This window comes from Scatophagus argus, chromosome 15 (genome assembly GCF_020382885.2).
Source record: "Scatophagus argus isolate fScaArg1 chromosome 15, fScaArg1.pri, whole genome shotgun sequence".
NCBI lineage: Eukaryota > Metazoa > Chordata > Actinopteri > Scatophagidae > Scatophagus > Scatophagus argus.
The window spans coordinates 15,964,353-15,983,723 of NC_058507.1; the positions used below are offsets into that span (position 1 = coordinate 15,964,353).

The following is a 19,371-nucleotide window of genomic DNA, read 5'->3' on the forward strand; positions in this document are numbered from 1 at the left end:
GAGCTTGTCTTGTGTCGGCGCTCTGATCTGTCGCACATTTGATAAACAGTTTGACGCGCGTGTACACGGTGCAGCAACCCCGCAAACTACCTGAGCGCGCGCTCTCTCTGAAACCAGTCAATGAATCCTCTAAAAAAAAATAAATAAAAATAATGAGTGCCGATCAATGACAATCTGTTGGCAGTAATCAGGTAATCCAACCGTGATGCAAAAGGTGAAACAATCCAGCTGACTGGCTTTCTTGGATCAAGTTTTTCTTTTCAAACTAAACAACCAAACTTTGCCTCTTCAGATCTCACCAGACGCCGCTGGACAAAACGTTAAACTAAAACTCTCAAAGCCGAATATCTCTAGTCAAAGTGAAGCTGAAGTACATCTCTGTCCTTGTGCGTAAAAGTTCTTCCAACTTTATCCTCGTTGGAACAACAGAGATATCGTGGTGTAAGAGGACCTGTCCCCGTCGCTCCTGTTGAGGAGTTTCCTTTTAAAGTTATCCTTTAGCGCGGAGTTACAGCACGCAAGAAGGAGCCGTGAAGCTGAACGGAGTGCAGAGTGCCGCGATATTATTTTACTCGAGTCATTTTAGTGTTTAGTGGTTGGGAGTGCGGAGATGATTTCCACCAATGAATCTGCTTGGGCTGGGCTTTCACCGGACCAATGAAACACTCTGCTGCTCCTTCTCCAGACCTGTGCTGTTGTTACACACGAGCTGAATTATTGATACATATCTGAGCTCTTCTCTCTGCGTGAGTTTTAATACAGCATATAGACACACGCTGACGTGCTGCAGGAACAAAAGGAGAGACCGTATGAGTTTTTAAGTTTGTTTGTTTTTGTTTTTGAACAGGGGACATATGGTTTGTACACAGTTACCCGAAAATAAATTACTTGCACATAAATTGGTTTTGATAGCCAGTAACAAGAAGCGTTCACATAGGATGAAGAAGCTCTAGAAATATGTAACATGTTGAATAGGATGGATTTAAACATGTAAAATGGATCATTGTTCTTCAGTGCAAAACAATCCTCTGTGCCGTTATGAATTATTAGTATTTCAGGGAGCCAGTTTGATGAAATTATAAAATAAAGATGCACCTTCATCCACGTCACGCTGGGTTGTCACAGCACCTTCACCGACTTATTTTGTCCTGGAATTATCTGTCATTTATCTAAAGAAGGATTCAGACGGCAGAGGCCTGTGGTTTTACTTTCTTTTATTCGTTTTGAAAAGCTTTTATGTCTGCAGGCTTCACATCTCTCCTGGTGAATAATATTTTGATAAAGTGAAATTATTATTGTTGTATGACAGATCTGTATCATTTTAATTAGCTTAACTGAATGAATAAGGGAATTAAAGCAAACAGGCAAATGTTTTTCCAACACATCAAACGACACAACAGAGTAATCTGTGTGTGTATGTGTGTGTGTGTGTGTGTGTGTGCCCGCCAGAGGCTGAATTCATTAGGAACTTGAAATGTTGGGGGTTACATCAAATGACGGCACACCCTGCAAACTCTCCGCCGATGCTGCTTCCTGACACTAGTTGGCGCATTTGCCTTTTCAATCGCTATCAGCTCAGCCGGTCTGAGGCAGACATTTCACATCTGCAGAGAAAAGGAAACTTCTATCTGTGCTCTGTGATAGTCGGAAATCTGAATTAATTTCCACTTTAGCCGAACAAGTTAAATGAGCTCATGTGGCGACGTGTTTCTGCCGTTAAGCAGTGACATTTCTCTCACATCCGTTTTGGAATTTTTGCATGATTCTCAATAATATTTATTACTATTTAGAAAATATGTGATTATAAAACGTCGGCATTTATTCGTTTTATAACCGCACCCTGGAGCCACGTGATGGATCGGAGTTAACACATCCGTGTCTAAATATTACATTTAGAGAATTTATTAATTGTTTGTGTCTTCACTGTAAATACATATAAGCAAATTCATCAGTTAACGCTTAAATTCTGCAAATAACTTTAACTTGTTTTATCTAGTGAGCACTCAGAGTTTAAGCATCCGATTATAATCTGAAAGATTTTGCGACTTGACTGGTGCAGAAATTAATTTAGAAATTCCTGGGAGCTTTGATTAAAAAACAAAAAAAAGCAAGAAAATAATAAATAAAAAAATAGTCATAATAATAATCAATGTTTTAAATTCATTGATGCAAACAGTAAATCGACAGTAAAATAAATTTTGGACAGGTCATCTGGATTATCCTTGAAGCGCATTTTAAAATGCAATCAATCAATGTTTCATTTTAATAATAACACGTTTTATTTTCGCTTGCGCGCGCCCCCGTCTATATGTGTGTGTGTGTGCGCGCGCGCGTGTGTGGTGGTTTTGATGTTGTTTACTCGCATGAAAATAAATTAAGTGCAGATAAGTGGCGTGAGGCGTCATCGGAGTGGCTTCAGATTTTCCCTCAGTATCACATCAGAGCCGCAGACAGACAAAGCAGCAGATTAAACACTAGGAAAAAATTAGAAAGAACGAACAGACAATTGCTAATTACACAAAAGTCCAAATAACGCTGAGGTTTGAGAGCTGACTTTTACATTTGCTGTTCATGTGGGATCCAACCTGGCCACAGTCCTCACACCATCAGTGTGTCAGTGCAGCATGTAGAAAATAGATAAATTGGCAGAAAATGTATAAATATATATGTATATACATCTGAATGATCCGCTGTGACAAAGTGCTGCTACATATTAGCTTTATAAATGAAATCTCTGAAATTCTCAGGTAAAAATCCTGCCTCATTTCGGGGTCACAGCAATATTAACCGACAACACTCTGACACTCCCTGTTGGTGGTTGCTTTCAGTAGGGTGTGGTGTCCACAAAGTAGAAAAACATCACACCTTTTTAATTCAGAAAACATACCAGTCCGCAAAAAAGAAGAACATTATACTATGAGGATAAAGTCATTTCCATCATCATCTTCCTCCTCTGAGTTCAGTGCAACAGCATAAATCTTCAAATCCTTTACAAGAGTCTGAGGGACAGACGTTAACACCACAGTATTAATGTGTTTTAATTTAGGTGTTTTTTTGTTTTGTTTTTTTTTTCCTCAATAGAAAATGTCGGGGAAGCCCAAAATGACAGAAGCACATTCCACATTACACTCTGATCACCCTTTACAACAAGCAGCAGCAGCCACATCCCCACAGTCCTAACTGCAAAAAGCTCACCTCTGATCTGATGCTGCCTCTATTTTGAGTACAGCCCAGCTGGGACAATGACAATGCCGGTGATATTTTAGTCATGCTCCTGACCTAGTTCATTATTAATATGTGACCACACAACCCAGCCACCCTGCTCAGCTGTAACGTGCGCTCGGGGCGCCTGTCACATTTAGACCTCTGCATTTCAGCATGCAGTTTCTACGGTTTCAGCCACACAGGCATTGAGGACAGAGCCAGCCATGCCCCTGAACGATTTTTAATGATCCGGGTGGGTTGAGCCTGACATCAAGACAAGACTCGCGGAAGATATGTGAAACCTCGGACCCACCTCAAAAAGGCCTCAACGTACGCAATTCTTATCCTTGAATGATAAAAAGAAAACAAATCCTTCAGATTTAAATCGAGAAATCACATCATTGTTTCATGTTGGATGCTCTGAGAAAACTTGTGACTGGGGCGGGAGGTGGGTCCATCTCTGTAGTCCTGATCTGAAGCACAACAAACGCTCACAAAAATGAGTCTCCTGTGGTGTCAGAAAATGGTTTGTTGGCTAGAAACACATCATGAAGCAGCATCACAGTCACTCGATTCTAAAAGTTTACTTAATGCTAAAGTTCCTCGGAGTCCCTATAAAGTGACACTTCCTCCTGTGTGAGCGCACAGCCAAAGGAGACCCCACTCACTTTAGGTTTTATGTGTAATGAGTCAGATTGTAAGGACTAATATGAGTATGATCCCCATTAGCAGAGAAAGCAGTGGAAGCCTTTGGGCTCTGTAAACTTATACCTGACTCTAAATGCCACCCACACAGCTTTCAGTGCCCCTTAAAAGTCACTTTGAAGATGGGGACACTGTCAGATATGTGGAGATGTCTTCAGAGTTTTTACAGGTTTTCTTTTTTCTTTCTTTCTCTTTTTTTTTTTCCTTTTGACTGAATATGATCTATTAGCTTGTGTAAACTCCTGGGCTATTTTCGGACATGCACATATAAGCCTTTGGATGGGTAGCTATTCATTTGAAAAAGGGGTCTATGGGGGCAATTAGAAATAGTTTGAGGTTCGGTGATGACATAAGACAAAGATTTCTATCTTTAGAGGAGCTGTGGCGGTCACACATTTCTGTACATTCACAAATTACAGGGCAAGCTTTGGCCCTCAACCCACCGAATGCATTCCTTCCGAAAAGTGTCTGCTCGAATTTCAGCCGGGGGTTTCTGCTGAGTGGAAATATGAGTGTTCTGAATGGACGACTTCTATGAAATGGAGTTTTATTCCTCTTGGATTAAATTAGCTCTACTTTGGGGCTCGGGGTGTTTTTTTGTATGAATGATGAATTCTGCGGTGGCTGTGGAACGCCGGGCTTGTTTACCCTTCCCTCCTTCTTTTTTTTTTTTTTTTTGGGAGACCTAGCTGACTATGAAATGGACTTTTTCTGCTTGATATGACAAGAGTGTCTGTGATTAGACTTCCAAGCATGATGTAAGTCACCAAAGCCATTTGTGCCAGTCTCCTCAAAGCCAAATCATATTCTAGCGTTGGAGTGTTTATATACACAAGTATATGGAGAAACTTTCAAACAACAGTGAGTGGGTGCAGACTGTTTGGGTTTTGGGCTCTCGCTGCTCTGATAGCTGATCCTCTCTCAAATTTTGATTACATAATATGTCAGCACATCACAATTGGTGGTCATTTTTGTCCATTTTGATGTTCAGACAAGAAAATAAGAAACACATTGGACATTTTTGATCATATAAATTTGTATGTTATTTTTACTCCACCAGGGCTGTCTGTGTTAGTTTTAATGATCACTGGAATGTGCTTGCGTATTCAAACTTTGTTTTAGCTCTTAATGACCTTAAAAAAAACTTTATTTTTATTTCAATTTATATATATATATATAGATAATTTGCTGCTCATAGTATTTTATGCATCCAGTAACTCAGTGTCAGGTCCAAACTTCGGATCCTTGAAGGCGTTTAGGGTATATACGATCCTAAAAATGATGAAGAGGATGATGACATTTCCAAACCCAGCAGCTAATTACCATGTAAGCGTAATGAGCTGAGATGCGACAGTCACCAGAGGAGGCAATGAGCACATTCTCATGCATCTTTAATTTTCCTACATTTTATAAAAGGTGCAGAGTGGAGCCAAGGGCTTATAAAAGCCCTCTGAATCAATTGGGCAACATAATGACTGTTGGGGGACAACTGTAGCTACGTTTTTATTTCTATCTGCTAAATGTAAATGGACTTCTTAAAGAGTACATTCATTTTCAAACATACCAAGCACATATTTGTATTTGACGCTTGAGTTTATGTTGAATAAATTATGGGATTAGTTTGGTAGTGGTTCCACTTTGATGTTCCTCAGTCCTCTGGGGCAATGGTGGAAAATAACCAAATACAATTACTGAAATAGGACAGTTTGAAGTACTTGTACTTTACCTGAGTATTTTCAATTCCATTTTAAGCAACTTTATACCTCTACATGAGTACATTTTAGAGGGTAATGTTATACTTTTTACTGTATTACACTTATTTGGCAGCCTTAGTTATCAGATTGGGCTTTTACACTGAGATAAACTAAAAGATGAACCTTTAAAGGATTAAACCAGCGGTGTCTTTTTTGTCTTTGGATATCAATGAGTTCTTCCAAAGACCAAATGGTCAACTGTAAGCTTTGTAGATTGCTTAATTTAAATAACAAGATGTAAAATGATCAAATATTTAATTAAAAACCAAAGAGAGTCATGTTGAAAATGAACACAAATGTGTGTGAATTCAGTCTTTTCTTCCCTCCCCGATGAGCAGCCTGGGAACCTGCCAATTAAACTGCCTGTGAAGTTGTCTCAGCCACCTCCGCCTTGACCAGATACAACAGCAAAACGCTACTTGCCAGACTAATCATTTTTCTGCACAGAAACCATTTTTCTTATGGAATGAGTATTTGCTATAAATGCCATAAAGCAACACTAAGTGAAGTTTAATTTCCCTTCAGTCGCCTTTTCTCACTTCAGAACACTCAGGGATTTTGCTGCTACAGACTTATTGTCGGTTATGACCGGTAGCTTATGGTGGCTAATGTTAGCTAACTTCAGATAGACATTGCTGTGAAACCGACATTACTGAGCCAGTTTGCTGACTTTATGAATCTTTTCTACTTGTGTTACTGTTACAATTCCTTTTGCCATTCACTAGTCACTCATTATCCAATAATCATTTTAACTTTTGCACTTTTACAAGTAGGATCTTCAGCGCAAGATTTTTTTTTTTGTAATGGTGTGCTTTTATGTTGTAATGTTGTTATACTCAGCCCCCTCTAGAGTGATGGTGGAAGAAATACTCAGATCCTCATCAGTAAAAGTGTTTGCACATTCTCCTCTGTTTTTATTACCCAGAAGACAGGACTCGCTACTTTCCTCTTCACAATAGCTAAAGGAAAATCCCAAAAGGCACGGTAAGACACTGATGGTTTCACTGTGTTCGGCGTTTGGGGGTTGAACGTGGTCAGGCCCCCCCCCTTCCTGTCCTTTCAGTGGTAGTGCAATGGCACACACCACACCCGAGGAAGGGGGTGGGGGGCGGGGGGGTTTCGGCGTAAGCCCCAGTGTCAGGGTCGCTCCGCCCTCACATCATTCGTCGGGTACACTCACCCAACGATGACAGTCAGCAGTCTGTGATGTGGTTCCCAAGCCTGTTTATTCTTTGGAAACCCACTAAAAGTAGCATTGGATGTAAGCTCACCAAAAGGCCCCAGTGCTATTATAGGAACACTTTGGGTTGAGTTTTGATCTGGTGGGTTTGTAAATAGGGCCCTGCCTTGCTGCGGGGCACCACTTTTAGGCTATATTGTTTAGTGTGACCTGAAGGAAGCTTTTTGATATTCATGGTGATTTGTAACCTGGAACAAAATGTAAAGTCCAAAGTTGATATGACTTGTGGCGCTGAGGGTTGTGTATTTCGAGAGGACATCAGTGTATGTTTTTCATAATGCTGATGATGATGGACAAATGCCTACGGAATGTACCCTACTTTAGTCATTTCACTGAAGGACAGCTTGTGTTCTTTTCCAGGGTCTTTATTTACCCCTGGAAGTCAGTATAACTTTTAAATCTAAATGAGTCCCATAAATACATCAACTCCCCCATTTTTTTTCAGTTGTGGTTTTTAGTGTGAGCTATAATCATTTCTCATCTTTCTTTGTCTCTGTGTCTGTCTATTTGTGTGTAACGACACACACACACACACAAACGCACTGTGTTTCTCCTTTTCTAGCAAGAGCTTCTGATGCAAGGACGACAATCTGTAATCTGTAGTAATTGCATGTTGCAGAAAAACATTTTTCCGCTGTGGTAATCGCTGCAATATGTGCAGTTGTGTTGCCAAAGTGACAGCACCCCCACCCCCTACAGACACACACACACATACACCCACGTACATACACACACACACACACACACACGAGTATCCTGACTCACTCTCATTTTGCCAAATGTGCCTTGCTAAAATTTTGGACACTGCTTCTCAGGATGGCTGAGGGACAAAGGCATACAGACAAGCAACTATAGTATTGTGACAAACTGTAAGCACTCACACACACACACACACACACACACACACACACACCTGTAGTGCTGTCATGCTGCATTCACTGTCTGTAAAAGATTTACAGTTCCTGCCAATGACAGTTTAACTGCCATGCAGTCCCGGTGCCAGAACCCTGCCAGAGCCCAGCTGCCACACACAGATCAGGAGACAAAACTTTCACAGGAGCCACATCAATTCACTCTCCCTGCTCCTTTCTAACAGCTATCACACAGTGCAAGCCAGTGATGAAATTAACTCCAGTCTAATATCAACCCCCTTAAATTACTTGTGAGTATGTCTTGGAGAATTTAGCCATTTGCCTATTCAAGTTCTAGTTACAGAAATTTGAGTTCCTCTTCATTAGTGGATTAGTGTTGAGATGTAGGGACTGTCTGTGGCTGAGCCATTGATTCATACTTGTCAAACCATTGTCTCCTGTACTTTGTGGATTACAGCACAGGTTTATGAGGTCAGCACCACTGTGACACTTGAAGGGAAACTATGGTGTATGTAGAGGAAGACAGCACATTTTACTTGCTCTTCTCAGCACCTAAGCTAATAAAATCTCTCTCTCTCTCTCTCTCGCTCTCTCTCGCTTGTGGCTCAGCAGCGCCACACATTTATGATATCATTAATCATCATCGACTGCGTCATCACCCCTTTGCCCAACAGACCTCCAAAATATGTCAGCCCAAGTCCAGTTGGGCTTTCTTACGTTGCACTCGTCAATGTGTAACCACACACACCTAGTATAAGGACAAGTAATACTCAGAGACATTTATAGATACACAGCGCAGACACCAAGATTGCAACCAGACTGTGTGTGTGCAAACCTTTTCCTCTCTGGGCTGCTACTCTGACTGCTGAAGCCATCCAACCTCCCAGCAGTTGAATTTCCCTGTGTCTCTAATGGAGTCTCTCTGTCAGATCAAACAGCTCATACTGATGAGGAGAGGAGACAGATCGCAGCGCTGGAAGCCGTTCAGTCTGACAGCCCGAACACGTTTGACTGGCAACGCAGCCTGCGTCTACTCTTCCATTGCTACATATCCCACACAAATATAGTAGCGCCACCAGAGCGGGGAAGAGGGGGTGAAGAGCAGGGAGGGGGTAAGGGAGCCCAAGCCTGTCTGCTCAGAAAATAAGTTGTGAGGCGTCCCCCTCACACAAAGGCAAAGCCCCATAGCTCAGTCTTTTCTCAAAATGAAATCGCATGTGAGTCGAATATTAGGAAGTGCGCATGGCTTCCAGCAACCACAAGCCATTATAGCAGAGCCTGTAAACCACATTTTCACCAGCAGACAATGCCCCTTTGTGCTTGTTGTGTGGCTGTCCCCTCTCGAAAGAGAAGCCACGCACATTTGAAAACTGTGGAGATTAGAGTGAAGACGTGAAGAAATGTGATAAAGATGAAGTGTCAGTTTTAGATTTCTGGTTAATTAGTGGCAGTCATGTCAGGAGGGGCAAGCAGGACAGTCTGCAGCCTTATGGCGCAGAGGACCTTTGATGTGGTTGCACATGGAATGCTGTTGTTCATTCCTCTCTGCAACAAAAGCCACATGTTTTTATTTTTTGAGACTCGGTCCCTGTTACTTCCAACTATGAAGAAACACGGTGAGGTATGTTACGTATGAAATGAATGGCATGAACACTAACCGGCAAAAGCGTAAGTCAGAGAGGACTCACCGGGCACTGGGCCAAATGTATTGTTCATAGCTGCACTGTGCCTTCATATTCAAATGTTTTTAAGGAGACAAAGTCTTAGTCATCCCTGCTGTCTGTGCATATATAACGCCACTGCACAAACACATTCAAGCATAGCCTTGTGTGAACACTGACAAACACACACCATGTATACGTTTCCAACTTTTCAACTATTGTCATCACTGTTTGTCCTTTCAACTCTTTTCATCGCTGTTAAGGGACTCTTTCAACAGGGGTTATTCCAGGTTCTGTCACACTCATTCAAGTGCAAATGGCCTTCAAAGAGCCCCAAATATTGAATTTGCATTTATTTCCCTCTTCAGAGGGGTTCAGCCTCCCAAGCACCATTTAACTCACCACAGAATCCAACCAGATTTGAGCAGGAACCCGGCGCTGGTTTCCTGACAAGTGTCCGTGCCACTTTCCTCTGCAGACATGAGACAACGTTTGGAAAGTACACGGCTGGCCCTCAGAGCTTTTCATCGTAAGGAAACAAGGGTGTGGCGACTCTCAGCCTGCTAGCCAAGGAGCTCAGGAGAGCACTTAGACACATAATATTGTCATTCCTCATAAATCCAATCTTTTGCACAGCAAGCGATTATTGTCAATCATTGCGATTGATTTCAACAGAAGTCAAATGAAAATAAATAATCTCCAAATGTCACCGAGCCTTTCTACAGAGACTGCAGAGAGTTGCATGCTTCTCTGTTTCTGTGATGTCTGTGGGCTCGATTCCCAGTTCTAGATTAAGCTAACCTAATTGGAGGCTAAAACTTATTTTCAATGGAGTCCCTCCATTCAAACTATTGCTTCAGTCAAAGACTTGGCTTAATTGGAGTCCGGGAAACCAACCACCAGGGAAGCCCGTGTGTCCGAAGCGACTGAATGTTTCCTCTCATCATCTGCACTACTAATCAGTAGTGGCGACGCACATGTACAGTTAGCACCCCGTCCACGTGGAGCTAGCACAGTAAGGCAGGACTTTCTCCTCTTTGACTCACAGCCTCAGGCGACCATCGAGGCTTTGCTGTAAATGCACACTGATCCCCTGATTGCTGTGTTTAGGCACGGCACGTCGCTGCTCCACGTCAAGGCGGCCGCAGCTAACGACGAGCTAATGACACAACGATGACAAGGAGCGTTTGTAAACCCAATCAGTAGCCTGGAGCCTGGCTGCCTGGTGATTAGGTTAATCAAACTCTATACTGACTGAATGACTGCCCCGCTGTCTGCCTCTTATGTCATCACACTGATTAAAGGGGAAAAGTTGTGTTCAGGTCCGTCAGGCCCTCCTAACACAAACGTCTTTTTGCCAGGTTGGCAGTGTTAGCACAGCTAACTGTCCTCCTAAAACATGGAGAGCTGAGATGACCAACTTAATGTCTTTGTTATTTTGCTCATTTTAACATGACAGAATGTGTAAGGATGCTGTTTAGTTCATGTTACCCTTCTGTCATAACTACAACCAGCCACACTTTGGTGGACAAGGAATTCAGTGAGGTATCTCACAGCAGAGGTTCACCGGTCAGGAGCTCTGTCAGTCAGTACAAGATTAACCACAGTACACAGTCTGCTAAACATTTTTTAAGTACAAGATATAAATTGGCACTTCATAAAATCAAGAAAGCAGTCACTGATATTTTTCAGTTAAGTCCTCTGCTGTGTAGTCACTGTGTGGGTAATCCTGCTGGACTAAGGCATCGTGAGACCATATGTTAGTCCTGACCATCTATTATGGTGAGGTCAGACAGCATTTAGAGTGAGGAAACGTCACGGTCATCATGTTGACATGCACTGCTTCTCTCTGACTCAGCACGGCTAAGAAACTGTGTGTGTGTGTGTGTGTGTCTGTCTGTCTGCACGGCCTATATGTACCACTTCGTGTGTACACCGTGACGCTCCTTGTGCGTCCGTGCTCGTGACGGCGGTGTCTCCGACCATGAGAAGAGTGTGTGCAGCAGACAGAGTGACCTCACGGCAGACAGACTATAGAGAAGAGATGGAGGGGCCACTTCTGCTGCACAGCTGAGGGGAAATCCCTGGCATGGTGTTTCCTACTGAGCCAATACAGAAGTGAGCAGCTGGTGAGAAAGTACAAACTCGCTAAAGTTTACTTCAGGGCTCAGCCTGCTACAACACAGAGATAACGGACGTTCTGCATGAATTTTTAAAATGTGAAGAAATTGACTGGGGAAATTTGGGCAACATTTGAGGAGGAAGTAGAATTATTAATGAATCACAATTTTAAAAAAATAATAAATTAAAGGAATAGTGCAACATTTTGGGAACTCCATGTATTTAAAAAAAAAATTAAAATCGAAACTAATTATTATTTTTTTTTGGGGGGGGGGTTATTTCTTGGGGGCGCACAGTGATTTCTTGTGTAATTAATGTCAAACTCTCAGCAAGAAAGCAAGTGAGCTTATTTCATAAAATGTCAAAACTAATCCTTCATCCTTAACTTTTGGTCAAAACATAAATGACAATGCTTAAGGCTCAAGTTAGCATCCTCCCTCTGCAGAGGTGACCCATTACTGATGGTGTTAGCGCAGACAGTTATTTGCCCCCCGCCCACCATGAATAGGTTAGGAAAAAACTAAAGATTCCATTTTTGAAATGCTGTCTCCACAAAAATCAATTCCCTGTGGTTAAAGTTATGTTTGAGGGGAGGGAAGAAGCAACCCAAAAACATGTTTTATTGCAGCGACTGCAATTAACTGTATGTAAACAAGTAAAGAAAAAAAATCTGGGAAAATAGAGGAAAATAGAGAATCTGAAAACATTTCATAGCCTGCAGCTTCTCACATCCTATCATTATCTGCATTTTTCCTCCACCGTAATTAAGTTTTTTTTTATTGCTTATGGGAAGAGGGATAGGCTATAAGGATGTTTTGAGCATGATTAAAGTTGCACATAATGACGTGAAGATTCAGTCTGGAGGATGGATTTTTTTTTTTTGTCTGTGAAAAACATTCCTTTTAATCCTTTGATGGTGACAGAATGAGTTCCTCTGGGCCTTAGATCTTTGTTAAACTTTCACACATGATAAAATAAAACCCTCTGTTCCTCCTCTGTGTTCCATATAATAATAAATTTTAAAAAAAAGAAAGAATGCTGCTGATATGTTTCTGAACATGTGGGATCTCCATAAGTTTGAGTCATTTTATGTGCTGCCGACCAGACCCATGCCCGCCCATTAAAGTAATTTGTGGGTTAGAATGCAACTGTAATGTTAAAAACAAAAGTGCACAGCAATCGACGTTGTGCTTAGTCACAAGCAGTTTTTGCTTTTCCACCTCCTTGGTGCAACAGAAAGGATGTTGTTGACAGTCTGTTCAGCGATACTGGGAGGGGTCTAAACAATAAGTCCTCTTCATTTGAGTCAAATTCAGGTCACATCTCTCAAATTGTATAGCCAGAGCTACTGAAAACAAACTAACAGTGTTTTATGTCAGGTTTTACTTTAAATTGTTTCTTATTTCCAGCTTTGCTGAAAATTGCAAGCAAATTCCATATACCAACTGCTGCATAAATTTAGGTTAATAATACATAAATTAGTCCATAATAATACTTGGGTTTTTTCTACAATGCCAGCCTTACCATGTAATAAGCTTTGGGGCTGGCCTGTGGTTTAGGGCGTAGGTTTAAAACAAAATTAAGAAACAGAAAATTGCGAGAAAGGCTTTTCCTTAATTTAGTCGTCCACCATGCAGGACGAATGAGATCATGAAGAGTCTAATAACAGCGATGAGGATATAATCATTTTAACGTACGGGTTTATATGAATTATTATCAGCTCGTAAGTGAAGGAAGTTAACCATAAAGAAATGAGTCATAGGAACAGGAAAGCCTGATCCGGTATGGACATTACTTCTTAAAAATCAAGCTGAAGAATTTTATATTGTGATCATTTCCACCTCATTATCCAATTACACAAGCATTTTCAAAAGTCTGCATATTTTCCTGCCTACATGGAGTTTGTTCCTGTTTTGATTTCTGTTTTACGTCCCACTTAAAGAAGCCGGTCTAGACATTATGACTTCCTCTCACGTCACATGTACCATATCTGGACGTTTGTGTTCTTTATATCAGTTACTTTCAACCACCACTTTTCAATTATCACGTAAGACTAAAGTGCATACTCACTTCTTTATTCTCTTTTTTTGTTTCGTCTGAAGGTGACCTCAGTGAATGTGTTCAGCAAACATCCCCCCAGGTCACAGCTCTTACAGCTGCCACGCGCAATCACATCACAGAGTTTTACATGCAGACTAACTGCTGGATGAACTGTGTTAAAGGGGGCCGAGACTCCGAGCAGAGTGTTCTTCCTGTCTGCTTGGCCCAACACTCGCCTCACATCACATTCACTCCTCACACGATTCAGAGTCAATGCACCTACAGTTTATTTTCCAGTAGAATTACAGAAACAACCCGCAGCACCCACTCCCACTCCAGGATTGTTTGCTGAAAGAAGTTGCTCAACCTTTCAGAACCTCCCACCCCCCAGTTAGAGAAACCTTTACAGCATAAATCCATATTATCAGACGAGCTGAAAAGAATCTGGCCCTTGTGGTTGCCTGCCGACCACCAGAAAATTGTATTTACTACTACACTTAGCACGACTTTAACCTTGACCAACGCAACGCTAAGCATGGCGGTTTAATCCAAAAGCATACAGCGGCTGAGGCAGGTTTGGGATTAGTCGACCACATAATCAGCACACCCCTCTGCATACTCTACCTGGAAGCCATCTTACTGGCAACCCCTGGAAGTGTTCCCCATAAAGTCATGTTGACAGACGATGAAAACGGCGAGACGGACCAAAAAGTAAATAAGTACCTCCAAAAACGTTTACAGCCCTAATCAGGTCCAGAGCGTTCCTTCTATCCAATATGCCTTCAGAGTTTTATAAATAGATATTATACTCGGCTAAATTGGAGACAGGACTTTGCTGCTCCGTGGCTGTCATGAGTTTTCTATTATTTGCTTTCACTTTAAAATATTGAAACTCTTAATATCTGGTTACAGATTTCAGCTCGCTCAGCCCAGTCTTCATGTTTTGGCGTCACTCAGGGGCCTCACACTCAGCAGGATTTTGAAAAGGCTCCAATCAAACGCGTTAATCGAAGAGAGGAGAAAAAAAAAATCTTCACCATATGACATTGTTATTAATAAATTCACCAGAGGCCATTTGTGTGTTCTGTCAGATTTATAGCCTTTTTTATTTTTTTTGAGCTACTGTTTAGCTCCTTTTAATTTGTTAGTGGTTCTTAGCTTGAAATTCATCATGAGTTTTATCTCCTTGAGTGACTCATTTTGATACATTTAAAGTGTCATTTTCTCACACTGTGCATGCTTCTCTCAGGCTTCTCCCTCCCTGAAACTTGTTGAACAAACCAGACCACCTCCCAGAATCCTCCAAAATAACCTCGCTACAACTGTGGTGAGGCATGGCGCGTTTCTCACACACAAGCCCTCACTTCCATTCATGCAGCGCAATAAGCCAAACATATAAAACCATTCCCACCCTAATAAACCGGGGCCTTTTTCTCTGCCACAAAGGGAACTGGCTCCCAAGAGCGTAACACTCTAAAAAACGGACCCCTGTATAAAACAGCCTGCAGGGAACTCGGCTGCCCTTCCAAGTGGAGGGAAATGCGGTGACAAAATGAGCCAAGGATCTACTCACCACAAGGCCCGATCACAGCTGCTATAAACCAGGTGCCCCACCTGATGCAAACACTGCCAGTATGTCAGAATTGGAAAATCAGTAAAGTTTATACAATTCTGCTTCACAGGGGGAAAGTCCACTTTTTTTTTTTTTTTTTTTTTGGTGCTTACTGCTTTAAAAAAATGTCTCAGAAATGCTGCTTTCTGATTAAACAGTGGTGCTGCTGAGTGAGGGTTAGCAGGTGTAGCCTCATTGTGGTTATTATCAGTGAGCTGCAGCAGCACTGTGAGTCTGCATCAGATTATTGCCTCTTTGACACAAAGCTCTCCATCTCTTTGTCTCTCTTTCTGCCTGAGCAGACTAACTGTCACACTACTATTAGGTTTTTCTTGTGCTTGATGCAGAGTTGGACACCATGAGAACGACAGCTGCTTGTCTGTCTGCTCTCTTTGTGACTCGGTATGCATGTGTCATATGCTCTGTGTGTGTGTGTGTGCGTGTCTCTGTCTCCCTGAGCTTCAGCAGAGGACTGAGGTTTCTGAGGTGAGGCGTCCTCTTGCTTCTCACGCGATGTGTATCTGATGTTGCACATCACATGCTTACATGTGTTCTCTGCACTGAGAGATAGGCTGAAACGAGTTACCAGTGTAACACCTACAGCACAGACTGTTATTATTGCAAATATTTGTGATTGTGCTTGGGTCTTTTTTTAATCACAAATGAGTTGAGAGGTTAGCACGACTCAAAAAAGATCTGGAAGATCAAAATGATTTTAATTATAATTTACTTTTAGAAAGTCAGGGGCTTTAAAAGAGTGTATTTTCTTTTTGCTTCATGTTTGAAATGAATGAGCGTCTCTTGACTTCTGAATAGATGAATACAGTATTTCCATGAGCACAATGTCGCACAGTATTAAAGTCAGAACTCGGGGAGCCAGACATTTAACAATCTCCTTGATTTTCTGTAACCGTTCCTCTTAATTTCAGTTTGATTTGAGTCTAAAAAGGAGAGCTTGCCAAATTGCTTTGCCTGTGTAATGCAAGTTGTTAAACTAACCACTAGGGTATTTTGCTTACACGAGGTAGTCCTGATTTGAAATGCTTTCAGATTGAACTAGAGGATTTAATGACCGTTGGCCTTTGTTCTCTCGCAGTTCGGTTTCAGTCTCCTGACAGAGCGAATTGTAAAAGGATATTGCATATTCACTAATGATTTCCAATGGATGATTAAAGCTTTAAACGCTTGTTTCTCTTCCCCCTCTTGACCTGCTGTCTCACATCCCGTCTCACTGCTCTGGTAGGATTCAAAATCAGACACTCGAAAGCACATCATGTTAGAGGTTAAAACGGCTCAAAATGCTGATGGACAGCATGCGTGAGTCTATGACACTCTGATCTGTAAACAGTGAGGAGATAAAGGGATGCAGATCCAGCTGTTATGGGATAAAGAAAAGAGGGAAAGGCCTGAGCCTTGTCAGGAGGAAACTATAAATGGTGGGGCGTCTGTAGAAGCTGTGAGAACACTGGAACATCATCCCCTGTCACTGTGGTTCCACTGAGGATATCAGGATCGTTCTCATGTGAGACGCAGATGTGTGTGTTTGACTGTGTGTGTGTGTGTGTGTGTGTGTGTGTGTGTGTGTGTGTGTGAGGCTCCAGAGATTTTAAGATAGACTCTGCAAACAATTAGGAGCTGGAAGTGCTTCTCCAGTGGCTGTCTCTAATTAACACTGCAACAAGGCCTTAATTGGGAAGGAGATTTTGTTTTTGTTTTTTTTTATTTCTGCTGCCTTTTGGTGGCTGTCTCAGCGGTTGTGTGACAAACAGTGGGAACAACTGAGTCCTGCCGTCAGATTAACAGTCTTAACTTCTATGTCAAGACAACTTAATGCTTATGTTTTCTGGAGGTTTGTCATCACTTCCATGAGTAAAGTCAACAAGTATTCTAGTTAAAATCAGGTGAAAGTTTCTTCTAATTCTCTACACTTAAGATTGTTCTCTTAAGACTCTACATTTATTATTTGCAAGTAAAAGCTGTCTGATTAGAATTACCATGGCAACAAATGGCTTCTCCATTGAGGCTGGTGTTTAGCGCTGTCATGTATAGTGCACTCACCTCACCACATAGACCAAAAGTACCTCCTGGAAGTAAAGCACAGTGAGAGAGCTTAATATGTTTTTTTTTTCTCCACTTTGCTCTTTTATTGTATTGCCATGTTCCAGTAAAGGGCCCAGTCACATGGAGCCTCTGAGCTCGTGTTCTCACAGTGAGAGCGCTGAGTTTCAATTGATAATGAATTTCTGTGGTGAGAATCCCATTATGGTGCTACTCCATCAAGCGAGGCACAGGCATTCAAGGGGCCATATCAGTCAGCTGGATGAGGGCAAATCCAAATGCAAATCCAAGCCTCTTTTGTGAACCTCCCTCAGCACACATCTGAGTGCATGTGGACAGAGAGATATATGGCTTTGCACACACTACAACGCATACTACAGGCGGCTCTCACATTTGAACGTATTCAATTCAATGCATTTTTTTTTTTTTGGTCAGAAGAAACAGGTCGTCAAACTGACAGTTGCATATTCAAAACAACTGGACAGGGGGTGGGATGGAGATAGGTGGGAGGGAAGGATGGGGTGAGTGGAGTGCAGTGGGGAGAGGGGGGGGGGGGGGTGCACTCACCTCTGAGTAGACTGCTGCTGTAGTTGGAGAAGGAGTCAAAGATGCTGTTGGATGCCATGACAGGGAAGCCAAAAAGGTGTGTAGCCTTCGCTGTGGTCGATCTCCACCGACCTTGGGGAGAAAAAAAGGAGGGTTGAAACACAGAATTGAAAGGCAAGATAGGGAGACAAGCAAGGAGAGCAGAGAGGACAAAACTCCTGGAGCTCAGAGCCCGTTTGTAACCAAGAATCTAGGGTTTGTGACTACCACAGGAATCCGAAGCCACAAGCCTGCAGAGAGAGCAGCAGCATGTGTTTGCAGCAGCACCAGGAGACGTTTGAGAGAGAAGAGGGTCAGAGGGAGGAAGAAAAGAAGAAACAGAAAGAGAGAGACGGTTTATGCAGAAGCAACAGAATTTGTATCTCCATGTGTCAAGGTGGACTCACCAGGGCTGGAGATGAGAGGGGGCCCACCCAACGGAACCCGGGTGGCAGAAGCAGGCCGGCGGGGAGGGCTGGGTTTGTGGTCCTCTGTCACACAGGGGGCCGAGGGTCTGAGGTTAGCCAGCTAGCCCGATAGTACGGTCTGTCTTTTTCTTCCTCTCTCACGATGGTGGTGGCCTGACAGGAGCGTCAGTGCTAGTAAGAGGCTAAAAGCCACAGTGTATCTGCATCCTCCTCGCCATCCTCCACACAGAGACACACACACTCCTCTCCGTGAGTGGTGGAGCCCACGTCACATGTCACGTGAGGTCACCGGGCCTCTCCCTCCCACCCTTTCACCCTCCTTCCCCTCCCTCTCTTCTTCTGCTATCGTCTTTGCTTTTTTTCTGGTTTCTGTGCTTCATTTTTTTTTTCTTTCCATGCTTCTCCTTCTCTGAGTCGCCGTCTTCACTCTCACTTTTCATTGGTTGTCCAAGTTTTGGAAACATTCTATTTTCTTTTGAGTTCAAACCAGGCAGCGGCCTGCACCACTGTGGCTCACTGAGGTCTGCAGAGAGCTCTGAAACCACTCCTGAAGAGCTGGAGAGGCATTAAAAGGTATTAAGTCTATAACAAACACACGAGAGAGAAAAGACAGGAGTGAATCAGATTAAGTGAGTGAGAAAATAAGAGGTGACTGTGGCTTTAGCTGTGACTGAAATACAGGAAAGTGTCAGTCTAACTGCTGAACAACAACTGCGTGCTCTTCTTGACTGCGTATGTATGTCCTGTGCTAGTTTTATGTTTGCCTGACTCACAGCACATCTGTGTTTGTAAGAACTGGTGGTTTTGGGCCTGCAAAACCTCCACCCTCGCTTACCACTTGATAGTATCGTAATCTTAGTCTCATTAGAAACAGCACTGCCAGTTGCTCGACTCTACCTTTGGTCCTGACTCCCGTCTCTCCCATTTTCTTGTTTTAGCTTGTGTTTACAGTTTTTCAGTCTTTGGCAATCTGTCTCAGTGTTTTTTTTATATATATATTTCATTTTAACTCACCTTAAAATAAACAAGCCCTGTAACACATTTATGTTTCATATTTTTTTCTTATCTGTGCTTCCTTTTGCAGTATGAAA

At 42.4% G+C, this 19,371-nt stretch overlaps 1 protein-coding gene across 3 annotated transcripts in view; it reads right to left on the reverse strand.

Moving 5' to 3' along the window:
- runx3 (RUNX family transcription factor 3) overlaps window positions 1-18,510 on the reverse strand; it is a 48,437-nt gene extending 29,927 nt beyond the window's left edge. Inside the window, exons 1-2 of one of the 3 annotated variants that reach the window (XM_046412204.1) lie at window positions 18,260-18,510; window positions 17,835-17,945 (exon numbers count right to left, since the gene is read on the reverse strand). In XM_046412204.1, coding sequence (XP_046268160.1) covers window positions 17,835-17,892 — 58 coding nt within the window. In that variant the 5' untranslated portion in view covers window positions 17,893-17,945; window positions 18,260-18,510. Of the gene's footprint in view, window positions 1-8,610; window positions 8,731-17,834; window positions 17,946-18,259 lie in introns of those variants that run through there. The other 2 variants (XM_046412202.1, XM_046412203.1) reach the window with 2 other exon arrangements.
- Between the last annotated feature and the right edge of the window lie 861 nt (window positions 18,511-19,371).